At 34.8% G+C, this 16,109-nt stretch overlaps 1 protein-coding gene across 1 annotated transcript in view; it reads right to left on the bottom strand.

Moving 5' to 3' along the window:
• ELP4 (elongator acetyltransferase complex subunit 4) overlaps positions 1-16,109 on the bottom strand; it is a 137,938-nt gene that overhangs the window by 99,030 nt on the left and 22,799 nt on the right. Inside the window, exons 4-6 of the mRNA XM_032188556.1 lie at positions 14,039-14,170; positions 9,580-9,719; positions 914-998 (exon numbers count right to left, since the gene is read on the bottom strand). Of these exons, the coding sequence (XP_032044447.1) occupies positions 914-998; positions 9,580-9,719; positions 14,039-14,170 (357 nt within the window). The remainder of the gene's footprint in view (positions 1-913; positions 999-9,579; positions 9,720-14,038; positions 14,171-16,109) is intronic.

The raw sequence follows: 16,109 nt of genomic DNA, 5'->3' as shown, positions 1-16,109 counted from the left end.
TATGATGGATATATACATGCAGGAATGCATCCACTCCAATATTATCTTCCCCACAGAAACCATTTTTCAGAGATTCGGCTAGGAATAGCACACAGTCTTGTATGACATTCTTTGACATTCTCCAGCATCTATACTAATTACCTCGTACTCCAGTAACATTTCTGCTGTACAACAATAATTACCTACCAATGAAGGATCAATACATATTATTTATTATTTTACTTACATCAACTTCAAGGAATCACATATTTTTCAGCATGACAAGGAACGACAAAGATAAGGCATTGCTCAAACTGGAAAAGGCTTTTAACCTATCTTATTACACTTGGAATATTTTTGCTTACCCACAGTAAGGTTTATGGCAAGTAAAGCAATCTTTACAAGGCAAGTAAGCTGTTTGGATGGGTAAGTTTTTGATACCTAAGTAGCATTCTCATGTCTTTACCTGTATTTCAGTACTCACTACATAAAGATGCACACCATTTAATTCATTATAAAATTCACTCCAGTTACCACAACACTGGAAGTATCTGAAAGTTTGAATGTTCAGTCTCAAGAGTCTTGAGAACATTATTGCATTTCAATGATTTGAAAAAAATGTGTAGGTGAAAAATATTTAACTTAATTTCATTATACTTGGCAATCCATTTATTATCTAATTGCACAGAGTGGGCATTTCAATAATGTTGGCTTACAGTTCTTTTTCAAATTCTCTGCATAGCTGTTAAAAAATAGTAAAAAGTCCAAACGCACATTAAAGTATGAACCACACACTATTTATCTTTCTTGTTTGCTTTAGCAATGTTTAGAAACAGCTTGACCCTTTTTAATTTTTAAAGACATTCTCATGCCACTCTTGAATACTCAGAAAACCTTCATTACAAGAAGACAAGAGTAGGAAGGTGTTCAGTACCTGGGGATGAGAGCCATCAAATCCTTCCTGGCAAATGACCCTTTGAATGGAGTGAAGCAGACTTGCATAGCCGCAGTTCATATTCCTGTTGGTAAGAAGAAGTAGTTTAATAACACATTTTAATACTCACTAAAAGCTGTCCTAAATCTAAACAGACACAGCTTGCATTCTGGAAGTGTCATATAGAAAAAAAACTGTCATAGAAGCAAAAAAACAATCCTTTTTGAATAAAGCAGCCATTAAAAGCAATTGTGATCGGTTCACGTTGACCAGTTCAGCATCCAGACATCTTGCAAAAAGTAGGAGTCTTAAGAGATGAAGATAACTTAATTACCTAAGGCTCACTTACAAGTTTAATGATTTCATGTAGCAACTTAAAGTTGAAATCATTATAGCATAGTGTTAATCTTCTATAACAGACAAATAGCTACCTAATCGCTACTCTGAGTACACCTACACAGTGCCCTGGTAAACAGGGTTGACTTCCTATTACTTAAAGCTTTCACACAAACAACTATTAAACAATCAAAACCAACAAAAAATGAAAGAGATACTATTTCCACTTAGCTTAAAAAGTTCATTTATCATTATTTGTTTTATTTATTTATTTTTTTAAGGAATTTTTCTAATGCCACAACAGAACATAAAATACATTCTATTGCATTACCATTTTGCATCCATCCACCATGGGCGTTAGTACTCCTTTATTTGCAAGGCAGCAGAACTGTGAGGTATATTTTATGTTTATGTGTTATTTGGAAAATATCTGATAATACTAAAAAAAAAAAAAAAAAAAAAGCAAAGCAAACTGCTGCCTACAAAAGGATTTAGGCATTTAAAACCAAATGAAAGTTCAACAAACACTCTCCTCAAGGTCTTAGAACTTCCTGCACTTCCAATGTACTTTTTCCTCATACCCATCCTAGCCATACTCTCCAGTGCTAATATACACAAAGGACAGAAAGTCCTATCTTTGCTTTAAGAAAAAATAAATAAATAAATAAATAAAATCAAGCCAGCTGATCACTTTGAATTATGCATACTAGGCCTTCAATCCCATATTGCATACTGGCTTTTGTGTCTGGACTTGATGTAGGTTCCTCACTAAAGTTGAGTTTAAGCCCTTTCATTTTTTCTAGTTGCAGCACTTCCTTACAGTCTCACTAATTACCATCAAGAGCTGTGGATTCAGGTCTTAGGTATTTCTTGGAAAATACAACGGGTTATTTTGAAAATTTTGCATCAACACATTCTTACTTTCAGCAATCATATCGTATGCTTGGTCTGGTAACATTAATGAAATGTTCCCATTACTTTATTTGTTTTCAGCTATAGTATCCTAATATTTTAATACTATCTATGAAACTCACATCTTTCCTTTATATACTTTCCTATCACTTAGCTACAAAAGGAATATATGTCAAATTTTGTCTTAGAAGTGTCAGTTTACAGAGTATGTGGTCAGGAAAAGGGCTTTAGCCCCCACACTAGCCAAAATACTTTCTTTCTCCACGTCTTCACATAACTGCAATACACATAACCCCTGTTGTTTACACAGTGCTGTAATTTCTTCCCAGTTTTGCCAGAACTGGAGAGAATCTGCAGCACTTAAGAATAATGAGAAGCATTCCTGTATCCTTTTGGAAATTCTTTTATCCTTTTGGTAAAGATAGAAACTACAGCTCACCAACAGTAGGAAGGAGTTTGCAACAATTTGTAGCCACAGCCAGGAACACAGCACATCTACTACAAAAAAATGACAGTGCTCCTCTTCATAACTGTGGTCACAAAGCAGTATTTTCAAATTTGTATACGAATATAAAGAATTATTTCAGTAATTCAGAGAGTAACTAGTAAGGAACACACTGTCTGTTTTCAAGAAGGTAACAATTACATTTCTGTGGATAGTATTACCACGCTCACCATGCTATCTATAGGATAAACCAAAAAACACAGTCACAATACTTGCCAATTCCCGGTTTGCTAGCAAATTGCTTATAAAAATAGATAGAAGAACAAAATATTTCAAACATTAACAGAACTACAGAGTCCTAAAATTAAAACAAACAAGCAAGCAAACAAACTAAAACGCCTACAAAGAAATAAAAATAATATTTGATTTATCTATGAGGAGAAGATTTACAGCAAAGAAAGATTTAGAGAAAATAGTGTAATGCCTATAGGTTTATTTCGAATGCAAACATGGTGGCTCTTCTTCTTCTGACTAAAATATTAATGCTTTCCTTGAATTTGAACTATGCTATGTAAATAAGGACATGAAAAATATTGCGGAAACACTACTTATAAAAACAAGTTGCATTATCCTTCTGGCAATGTTTGCCATAATACATAAGGAAGGAAACAAGGTATTTTTGATTCTGTAATTTCTAGTCTTTTTTGGCTTTGTTACTAAACACCATTTAATTCTGATAATGAGTTTAAACAATTTCTTCTTTACTCTTTTTTTTGTTTAGCAATTTAGTAATGGATAAAGCAGGAGCTGGCAAGAAGGTATCCTGGTTACAACAGAGCCTCTGACTTCTCTGTTGACAGTTTCTAAGCATTTAACAAAGGTTAGGTTATCAAGGGTATGACAAATAGCCTTATTATGTATATGGAGACTCCATTAGGCAAGACAGTTAAACCTGTTTTATCTAAATTTATCTGTAAATCTAGACTCTAGATAAATTTATTCTTTTTTTTTTTTTTTTTTTTTTTTTCTTTTTCCAAAAGCACATTCTAAAGGTAAAGAATACGAGTAATGCTGAAAAACCTACAGCTTAATTATTTTAACTCCCTTGATTATCAAACTTTATTTTTTGGCGATTGCAACTTAACAAGGATAGAAGTGAAGTAGAAGGGTGGAAAGTGAGCCTCCTTTGTGATGCCCGGAGTTATCAGAGAGGGTATTTCCAGCTTCCTGTTAATACCAGCTTCATCAGTGCAACCAAAAGGACACCTGAATAGCCTAGCAACAACTGGAAAGCAGCTGCTGTCACAGCTGCACAGCCCAGTTACACTGGTCCCACCATTAGGGCCAGTATGTAACTGCCCTTCCCTAATACAAAAATTATGGAGCTAAGAAAGGGTGATGCCTTCTTCTGGCGTCAAACACCCAGCCTCATTTACTGCTTCCTTTATAAAAGACTTTTCAGTCTGGTTTCTGTCAATGTTTAGCACAGGGCAATAAGAAAACAAGAAAAAAAAATATGCCCCAAACTTTAAGGCAAACAAGTGATGTATAAAACCTCCAAAACTCATTTTCTTTAATTGTCAAGTAAAAGGACTTTCAGTAAATTCTGCCTAACCAATCAGTCTCTGTCCTTTGCAAGTCCATAATGGAACTGAATTCTTGCATGGATAGAAAGATAGGGACATAAGCACAGATATGTGATTTCTAAAAAGGACCAAGAGTTTTGGTCCAAAGAGAGCCTCTACATCTCTGACCTTGCAAGGGGAACACTATAATTATCATGCAACAGCTCCAATTACACAGAGAGCATTCGCTCAATAACAGTCTAAATAGTTTTCTTAATGTGATGCTAGGGGACTAGCAGCACCGAGATGATTTGGTCCACTTTACAAATACACGGCTCTTATTCCACAAAACATTACTACAAAGGACCTTGTTTCAGAACTGTTTTTTAAAGCATAGTAAAACATACACGTATGTTTATAATACTCCCCATTTCTGTCAGGAGAGTATAAGGAAACTGGGGTACAACACTTCCAGTATGTTCTGCTTTAACTGCATAATCTGTTCTTTGTCATCACAGCCCTGAGCAGTGAAAGAAAAGGAGAGCGAAAGGATTGTTCTTCTTGTTCCCCACCCCTTCCCAAACAACAGAAGGATGGAGGGAAAGGGCTTTTCCAAATTTCAAGAAGGAAAAATGAAACCTAAGGCCTCCAAAGCTAGTCACGCTGTAATTGAAAGATATAGGAGAAAGAAGGGATGGACAAGGTGAATTCTAGGTGCATCTCACAAGTCACAGGTTAAGTATAGTCCTCAAGGAGCATTAACTACAGATAAAGGTAGCAGGTTTCTATGAGAGAGAAATAAAAAGACAACACTTATGAAAAGTCTCACCCGCATCGGTACAGATGATAATTAAAAAAAAAAAAAGTAGAATAAAAATACACTGAACTCCTAAAACTTTCTAGTTACCAGCTGAGCCATTGCATAGTGGTTATGACCTCAGTGCAGACTGTGTGTGTTTGGTACACTTTCTACCATGACTGTGTCATTTTAGGTGCTTCTGCAACAGTTGTAGTTATAGGACTATAGAAATTTACTTCGGCCTGAAATTAAACCATGTTGTGCTCTGCTACACCACAAATATTTCGAATGGATCACGTTAGCTAAAATAACAAGGAAACATTTTGATGAGAGGGAAATTTATTTTCTTTCTTTCTTAATTGCTAATTATCTTTTTTTTTTCCCCTCCAATTTCTGTTACCATATAAAGGTGCCATCCATCAACAAAACCATCTACTTAAGGAAAATTATATTCCAGTTAAAAGTACCAGTTTCCACTTACTTCTCTAACTCCTTCTAGCTCTGTATTAGTTTCAAAAGCAATACATTCTCAGATTTAAAAAAAAAAAAACAACAAAGCAAACAAACAAACCAGCACTGAGAGGATAAGACCACAGGCAGAGAACCTCGTGTATAAGACACTGCTCCCCATGAGTGCAGACACGCTGCCTAGCCAGATCCATGTTCCCAGTTCAGTGTAACACAAGAGGTTAGATCAAGCTCTCATAGGGATGGACCTTCAGGCAATCAAAGATTAGGTCTAACATAAATTGCTAGCTTCTATGAGAAGGGTTAACTATAGTATTTAAACCCTTCTTTTAAATCATCGTCTGGTTAACCAAGAGAACAGATATATTTTTTTTTAAATACTGTTCTGTGATATACCGAATCTAGACTTAAAAGCCAGAAGCATTGCATATATTTTCCAAATAGTAATGCCAACAAAATGTTATCCTCTGCCTCCCACTTTTATAAACTTTCTTTAGTGAAATGATCCTGACAGGATTGAGAGCTTGTTTTCACTCCTTGCGAAAAGGATGCTTTCTTCTGAATTTCACCACAATATTTGTAAAAAAAATACAGTACAATCCAGTTGGGTTTCTGTAAAAGCGTAAATGCTTTGAAAGCAGTGAAATAATTGGTAACATTCATACTTAGTTTTGGATTTAATGCACTATGACTAATGTGTATTAAAGAATCACAGAAGATAGGGATGAAGGGGACCTCAAGAGGTCAGGTAGTCTATCTTTTTGCCCCAAGGCACGATGAACTATGTCTAAACTACCTCTGACAGATATTTACCTAACTTGTCCTTAGAAATTTTCAATGATGGAGGTTCTACAATACTCCCAACCTGTGTCTGCAAGGCAACTTCTTCTAGTGCTAATCATCAGAAAAATATTTCCTTATGTCCACTCTACATTTCCACTGCTACAATTTACCGTAGCCCATTATTGCTTCTGTCTTCCGCAGACAACGGAATTACTGCTCTCTTTATGTCAGTTTTTAACTTGCTTTGAGACTCTTCTCAGATTTGTCTAAAGAATTTCCATTCTTCCATCACGGGCCATATATCCCCATACTAGATCTAAACTCAGCTTCCCATCCTCTTCTAACTGATGCTGAGTTTTCTTGAAGGATGCTATCAAAAACTGGACGGCCTTTTTATGGCTGAGCAAAGGAGAAGTCTTTTGTGTGTCTTCTACATGAAATTCCAGTTTATCACCTCCATGTTTTCAGTGACATTAATCACAAAACGCTGCTAATATATCTTATATTCAAGACACTTTGTAACCCCAGATATTTTTTTTCCTGGAGAGCTGCTACCATATTTTATTTGTTCAATTAATTATTCCTACTAATACGATATTTGGCTTGTCTTCACTAGAATTTCTGATTGCTGACCTAAAACTTCTTTTATTTTAATTCTGTCATCAAATACGCATGCAATTATTCCTTCCACTTCTTTCCAAATTTGACGTTATGACTTCAATAAAGGTACTCATTGCTCAGGATACTTATCAGGCCAGATTATTACCAGGTTATTTCCAGACACAATAATGGAATAAAGCCTGATATTTCACTCAGATTTACCTACGAGACTCAGTAACAGATTATTTACAAGGTAAGGATTTAACAACAAATATAACAACTCCTTCTTCAACATAACAGAAGACTTTCCTGATGCAGAATACCTCTTGTTTTATTTTAAAGACATTTGAGTTTATCTCAGTTGAATACACAGAAGCAAAAACACACTGGGTGAAACTGTCTTAAAACCTTAAAGCTAAATTATATTACTTTTTCTGGTATTTTTTGGAGCACTGATGTTATCACACGGATGTCTTTGCCATCTCCTCTCCTTAAAGACAGGTACTGTTTGACCTTTTTGACTTCACGGAATTTCTTTGACAACTAGTTATGTTCTGTTATCACAGATGAACTTCATGAAGTCCCAATTTGAAATATGTATTTATTTTTTAACCTGTCCTTTCCTTATGTAAATAAAGTAGTCCAATTTATGGATGTTGACTGTGCTAGGTGCACACCAACAAGGATGTACATATAAGAGATAATGGGAGAAGCTTTACTCCTCTTGCATAACTTCTGATGAACTCCAGTTATACAAAACTTATGAATGAAAGTTGAAATTCTAGTTCAGTTTATTTATAAATGTGTGTGAAAATTGTCTGACTGTACTTACAGGAAGCATAAATCTTCCATTTTGCTACGGAGAAATATGATGAATTCATGAGGTTGCAATTCTGAACATTTCTTCTCGCCTAATTTTAACTTTGACCTAGTGCAACTTTTTCAATACATGGAATCTAAAACCAGTGCTGTTTGTAGTCAGGGATGACAATCTGAAACTGATGCCTCAACAATATGACCAGCACCAATAATGAAATATTAACAAAGTAAATCAAGTTATTAAATAAATTAGCCACCTTGTATGAAACTGAATGCTTTGAATAAAATACACATTAAAACAATTGTAAAGCATTCAGAAATATGGTAGAATGCAACCCTACGGTCATAGATTGCCAAGCAAATTAACTAAACCTAATCTTTCAGTTATGTGAAAACTAAGAATAGAATTCACATGGTAAGAACTATGAACTTCTACCAGGATGGCACACATAAAGAAAGTATCAGAGTTAGGTAAGTCTTACAAAATCAAATGCATAAAAGGTAAAGTCCGTGTTCTATACTAAACACATGAATTAGCTTGTTTTCAACATAAAATATACAAATACTTCACAGCTATATTGTTAGTGGGATTAAGCCCATAGTCATCAGACATTCCAGTTAGCTAGAGAAGAGATAGAAAGGTAGTCAAATTGTTCAGTAACAATATAAGGACTTTTTAAGCTATCAAATACTCCTGTATCTATACTCTATGACCCTGCAACTGAAAAAAAATAATACTGTAAATCACATATAAAGTTGGTTCAAATATTTATGATGAAAAGCAGAATCCAAATTTTATTCCTTTTCTACAAAGTTTATCAAGTGCTTATATATATAAAAATATATATAACATAGCAAAAACACACTGTACTGAATTAAAACCAGTGATATTTGATCATATAACACAGAAAAATTACAAGCTAAATTACATTGGCTTTTGTTTTTCTACAACTCTAAAGGTGCACTTCTATAAATATTGCACTTATTTTACAAATCTCGGCTTTTATATTAGTGTACTGTAATGAAAAATCTCATGCAATAAAGCATACTGTACTACCGGTTTTCAGAGTTGGCCTTATACACTGGGATTTATAGGCCCTAGATATCTAAATTAAGTGACTGGGCTAAACAAAGAGGTTGGTAGCCCATTATCTGACATTTGACTTGACTTGAAATATCTCCAAGAAAAATGCAATGGATTTTTGTGCCATAGGCTAATAGGAGTATTCTCTGTTGTCACTAATTTTCTTCTGGTCTTCCTTAATTAATTACTGATAGACAAAAACTAAAAGAAGTTACTCATTCAGATATGAGTTTATGATTTTTGCTGGAATTAAGGGTTTTGTGTAAGACATAATTAGTGAATGTAATTCTGCTCAGAGTTTTTTTTGTATTTTCCTTCGGTGAAGCTGTAGGATATAAGAAGTAAAAGTCACATAATAAACTAATGTGATATAGTGTTCCAAGCTATGTAGGTCAAGGATGGCCTGTCATCGTAGCCCTAAAAACTGTGAATGGTTATATTCATATGACTGACAGCCACCTGACACACATTCATGAAAACTGATGGGGCATGGTGCTCAGGGAGTAGTTCATAGACAGACAGTAATAGTTTTCCCCAGTCCCCACACTCAACTGTCAGTAGGACTGGACTGAGTATTCAGCTGCGTCCCAGGTTGTCCTAGTAATGTCTGCCTTAATTGCCCCTACCAACTTGCTTCTTCCACTGAGGAGTCAGCATACAGAGCTGCCTCTGCACAGCAGCTTTGCTGACAGTCCTGGCATGTCGTGCTGACATGGGAACCACAGCTGAACTACGTGTGAGCAATACATGGCTACAAAAATTTTCACAGCAAGCGCTGATGCTAAAATATCTTTTACAACTAACAGGCACACAAAATTTAAACGCAAAACAGAAGCACGTGGGATTGCAACTTACCACGTTTTCAGTTTAGGCTCTAAAGATAATTCTTCAGGAAGGTAAAAACTGTGCCGTTTTATAGACTGAAGCAGTTCTGGAGACATTGTTTTAGAAATATCGTAGTAATGTCCAAACTTGGTAGATGTTGTTGGGCTGGCCTGTGGAAACATTGACACTGATTACAATAATCTACTAGATGATTACCTATCATGAGAAAAAAATGATACAATAGACAGTGTTCTACAGAGACATTACCTACTTTTGCATTTAGTGATTACTGTTTTCTTGAAATAAGGGCAACACCTACTATAAGACAATTCTAACCTTACTGGTAACCGAGAATAACAACGCAGGGACCAAAGAATGCTGGTAAGCAATTTTTGCTGGAAAGCAAATACGCCCACCGCGATACCACTGCTGAGCAAGAGCTTCGTCACTTCAGAAATCACTTCACTCTACAATGAATGGAAATATATAACCAAAAAAAATAATAATAAAAAAAAAAAGAAGCTCTGATTCTAAGGTAGAATGAAACGCTGTTTTATTGGTACTCAGAAGTACGGAATTACTCTTGAAAAGTGACCAGAATTACCCCAACAATTCTGAAAGTTTTTCAGTGGGTTATATAACAACAACTTAGAACACTCTGTTATTATTTTATTTATTTATTTTAAAAAGGCCAATACATACATTTTGTCAGCTATCTGAAAATTGAGTAGGGTTGTGTCTGTATGCAAGGAAAATTCTTAAGAACAACTTCTGCTCGAATTGAACATTTGCTATTCTTGCTGCAAACAGGAATGACAAAAGGTATACTGAATTATTACAATAACGGGGTTGCAATATTTTTTGTGTGTTGGGCAGCAAATTATTTAGTTTGAACTCCAGTTATTATGCGGCACTTGTGTTTTTCATAAAACTTAGTCTTATTAATAAAATAAGCACCGTAACAGCCAGAGATGGCCATGTATTTATAGCTAGTTTTCTAAAAGCAGTCATGCTATTTATTTCCACAATTTTATTTCATGTTTCATTTTACCAAATATATATATTAAACTGTTAAGATTAATTACAATAACTTGATTTAAAGTAAATATTTTGAAATTATTTGGTTAATTGATGTTCGGCCTGGGCAATTTGCAGAAAACATAACTAATAACAATATTGCAGCATCTTCCCGACAAAAACAATAAAATAACGAAACTAAAACCACGCTTTTCATTATTTTAAAACAAAAAACAAGTTTTTAATTAAAAAAGAAATACAATTGCTTATATGTATCTAGTCAGATGAGGCAGATCGTTTTTACACAAAAAGTGACAGAAAAACAGATTCTCTAAGTCAGTGCTCCAATTTATTTATCAGCGGATGAATTTAAAGAAGGAAGTATAACAAAACGTATCAATCCATCAGACTGAATTCTAAATATTTTATATGTAAAAGTAACTTTATTTAAAATGAGGATTCCAAAAACAATTTAAACAGGGGCTGTTCTTTGGCCTATAATCTATTCTTTATCCGGATTACAGATCAGAATGTTTTTACTGCAATCTCTGCCAGAGCTCATCTTTTTATTGTGTACTTCCAAGCCCCCTTAATGTTTTAGAAAGGCCTTGACTAACTGAACTTTGATCTGATGTCTTCATTGAGAAAAGCTCCAGGTTGCCCATTTCAGATGCAAATCCTTACTGAGGCCCAATAGAGTTCAGTAAAGACAGCAAAAAAGAAGAAACAAGAAGTTTCCAGGATCCTCTTTGAGAATCCTGAGGCACATTGGTGTCCTTAATCCACCCTGCTGCATGGATTAAGGTAGGTGATAACCTCTCTTGATTCAAAAGAATAAGCACAGTGCCTACAAACTGGGTGGAGACTAGGATTTGGCTATAATAAAACACCATGCAATAAAAGCTCGGGCTATGTCAGAAGCCTATGAATAGGCCTCAATGTACTGCATTCCCAGGCTTAGCGGGGAAGCTTGCAAAAAGCCTACCTGAATCAAGTAAGCATGAATAATCTGCCTTAGCAGAATGACCATGGAGAGTGCGAACCAGAGACTTTCCATTCCTCTTAAGTTTGATCTGATAAATTTATTAGTGGATTGTAGGCTCAAGCCTGTTCTTTCTGGGATTCCTGCTTTGCACATGGAGAAATGCACTAAATTGTCAGTGAGCAGAGCATGCTTTTACACTACCGTCTGCTGTTAATGTTTCTAATTGCAATACTAATGTGCTAGAAATCTCAGATTTAGGATGAATCAAGGCAGAAAATTGATTTCATGCTGTGACAGTTTATATATTGCCCCAAGAACATAAGCAGTTCATTCAAAAAAAAAAAAAAAAAAAGAAGAAAAAACACACTGTCTTGCATTGCAAAATAGGCTATCCATATACTCAAAAGTTTAAACGAAATTAACCTCTGGTACAGATGAAAGTAACAAACTGGGAAAGGCACATCAAGCATAAAGAGACCTGTTACTCTGACAGATTTCTGATAAACCATCTGTGTTTTGCTGTTGTACAAGGTATGTGCACATATGCAAAGAGAAGCTGTGAGAGTTACGGAGAATACTGACAAATATCATGCACCCTAACAAAACTCAGTTACCTAGCTAGTCTACATGAGGTCCAGTAAACGGGAAGTTAATACCTGAAATATTAACAATAGCCTCTTAATTACTTCCAAATAAGAACTGAATTAGGCAACAAAAACTCCAGACAACTTTTCCTAAGGGTTCTTACTTCACGTAAAGCCAGATATTGAACAGAAAACTTATCTGCTAACATGTTTAGAGTTCTAGCTAAAAACAAAGCTGGTTTCTCGCTTTCAGGCTTGAAACTTCAAAAATGGATTAATTAGTTCAATCAATTTGGAAATATACCTTGAAATTTTATTCAATGTTATTTTTTTTTTTATTGCCAAAACAAAGATTAAAGAATAAAACACAACTTAAGCTGTTAATTAAATGATACTACTAAGTGCTTTACACCATCCATGGTGCTGCAAGGCAATATCAAATGTTCTCCTCCATGGAGTATATTGACCAGTCAAATTAATTTGGCACAGCACCTAAATTTCTGAAAACTGCATTATGAAACATGGAGAAGTATCAATTTCAAAATAAGTTTTCATTAACTACAATATTCTGAAGGACTTCTGATATAGATAGCTTAAGAACTAGACTATTTTTAATTTTTTTTTAATTGAATGTATACAGAACAATATTGTACATCAACTATTCAGAATGATCAGGATCCCTTTCTGAAAGCTGCAACGATAAAAAGGGAAATACCTCACTAAAGATCGATCATTTTATTCTACTTCCCATGATCAAATTTTAACAATCCATGATGAATACATTATCTATTCTGGAGAAAATATTCCATTACTGGATGGAATAATAGAGAATGAGTGCACACCTAAGCAGATTATTTGGTTTTATATTTTGTTAGAACATCAGAACACTATTTGGTAAGAACATACAATAGGTTCCATATTGGCGTACTAGGAATTCTGTTAGATTTTAAAACAGACAATTTATTTTGGGGATGGTTCAAAGTGGCACAGCAAGCTCCACAATAACAAAATTGATGAGATTATATGATTACCCTGGAGGCTGTTTGATTTGGCATGTCACCATATATAAGTCTTTTCTGACACAACTATATAGCCATGTCTGTGCAATTTCACAGAAAACCAAACATGCCAAGCCTTATAAGATCATTTTGTCACATTCCAATTATGTTTTTTAAGAATATGACTGAACTTACTAGGCAGTTATGACTACATCTAAACTAGAATTTATAAAAAAAGTAGACTAAAATGTATAGACAAAGCACGTTTTCTGTTCTGGATAGCCAAAAACGCTGTAATTTTATTAAAGGTTAATTGTTCCACTAGGTTAAATATGAAAATCACCAGCCCTGGGAAACACGTTATTCACAGAACACTAACAGCTATAAACTTTGAATGATGGGCTTGTTTCTTATACTCTCCCTGCCCAGTGACTAGTTTCTAGTGACAGTAATCTCAAGCGCTTACTTTAGTGGTTACGCACATGGATAACCAAGTCAACAGCTTGCTTCAACACAGTACTTTCATTAGAGAGATCTAGTAAGTACTGTTGATCAAAACTACATAAGTTATTTCTGTACAGCTACAGCTGGACAAAGTTTGTAACTGACCAGATTATTCCAACTTTTTGTAGAAGTGGTCTCCTCTTAACAATACTCATTGAAAAACCCCATAGCAAAAAGTCTCTTTTATTTTTCAGTTTTTACTGTCTGTATTAAATTTTACATTTCCTGCAAACTCTCAAATTCCTTTTCTCTCTGTATTTATAGTAACCAAGAAACATATTCCTGAATGATGATTTACCCTCAGGAGGCAATCCAGTAGTACTATCCTGTGCTGAAAAGCACTTCCTCTGCAAATTGATTTTCACTGTGAAAGGCGAAAATATGAAACACTTAAGATTTACCTCCATTTTTGGTAAATTCTCATAGCGCCACGCTATTTTCATAGAATCTTGAGAATCTTCAGACTTAGCAGGTGTTGCTTCTTCTCTCAATTCATTTCTGTGGGCATCATCAAGCAAAGGGGCCGGAAGTTTCTAGAAGTGGAGAGTGAAAGAATGTCAGCTACCTACAGATTGTTACCCAAAGAGTACGTTGGCTAATGCAGTTCACTTAATGTAGTGGACAGTTACAATATCTGTAACAAAACTTGATTAAATAACTGTTCTGAAAAACTAGACCCTACTGATTGTGGAAAACAAAAACAACAACACAAAAACCATATAATTGTAGTAAAATGGATTGTACAAATAGAAGAGAATGCAGAATGGTAAATATAACACTGTATATGCTACTGTACACAAACTACGCATCTTGAGCAGCATCCACATTCCTTTTTTTCCTCCTTTTTTTTAAAAGGTTGATCTCCTAAACCATTTCTGACAACAGGTCTGTTCCTTGCATAGTGAATTTAAGCATATTTGATAAGCCCCTTTTCTTTGGTAGCTTCTGTAAATCTTTAAGAAGTATTCAACAGATTACAACACCCTACAGACAGAGGCTGAAGACAACTGCAACAGGACATTTTGAACCTTCTGCTCATCATCAAGCATTCTATCTACTAATGGCAGACATCTAGGAACACAAGGGAGCAAACAGAAGGGACACATTTAATTGTGGAATTTTTAAAAGTTTCAAATGCAAACATTTCTATCTTAAAAAAGCATTGCACACAGGTGGATTTAATGGTCCTAGGAGGACAGAATTGTAAGTTTGACTTAGGCCTGGATTAGGGTTAATGTTTTATTACAAACTTTGTTTTCCACCTTAGTTGTGCTGCTGACAAAGCAATAGGTGGATATGAAGCACAGTATTAATGCATTGTGCTTCTACACCTAGTAGATGAATGAAATGCAGCCAAGTTTTCGGACGCATCTTTATCACCCATCTGTGTAAACTGGATGGCACAGAAACTCTTTATCTGCTTCAAATAGATCAAAACAAAAACATATTCATTTTCAAAAAACAAAACTAAGATTTCATTAAGAAGTCTTGAGAGAGAAAACTGAGGTTTGGTCGCAATGATTCAAAAATACTGAGAGCTCATCAGTATCTCTTACACAGTATTAGTTATGGGGACTTAAAAGAAATTTGAAAACTGTCCTAGAAGAATAATCTTGATCTAAATATGGGATACACCCTTTGAGATAACAGCTAACGAAAGCTAAGAAAACTTCTGTGTAAATACTTCAGTAAAGTTGTAGAAATACAACTGTATGTCTGCACTTCAGCAGCTAGGCAGAAGATGCACCTTTGAGCAAATAATTTTAGCTTATTTACTTTGGTTCTGCGTATGAACTGCAAAAGCCTTGTAGAAGCTAATATTTCCCTATTCAAAAGTAAAGTTCCTTATTTTTCATTAAGGAAACAAAAAATATAATAGTTTAAATTATCCGCTTTCCTAATTGAAAGAATTCCTTCCTAAAGGATGAACCAGAACTGTATGTTAAAAAAACCTGGTTGATTAACTAGCCTGTATTTCCAAGTATGTTGGTTAACTCTTGCTATCAGCAGAGTTGTGTTTATGTATGCAGCAAGAACTAAACTTAAATATTAAAATAAGTACCAAAGTAAAATATTAAATATCCAAGTGCAAAATTCAGGATTATTTCAAATCTATTCCCTGAATCGTACACTTATATTATCCTTTATTTGGATAAAATACATTTCATCCAGCTCCCTGAGCACTGTTTCTGATCCCACCAGTGATACAATCACTTGCTACCTCATCTTCTGGACTGTCACTGGGCAGCTCTCATGTCATCTGCAAAGCTGAAATTCAGGAAATGGTGTGTTTTACCATTCACTTTATTGCAACTACAGAGAAATACAGTGCTGATATTTTCTTAAATGCGTTTAATATTCTCCTCCTCCAGAATCGCTGCAAATATCTATCAGTTATATATTGTTATGCCGTTGTACAATAATTGACAAATATGGGACAGGGACACTCAGCTGTACACATTTGCTTTTACA

The sequence above is a fragment of the Aythya fuligula genome, chromosome 5, assembly GCF_009819795.1.
Source record: "Aythya fuligula isolate bAytFul2 chromosome 5, bAytFul2.pri, whole genome shotgun sequence".
NCBI lineage: Eukaryota > Metazoa > Chordata > Aves > Anseriformes > Anatidae > Aythya > Aythya fuligula.
This window is presented reverse-complemented; position numbering and strand designations above follow the sequence as displayed.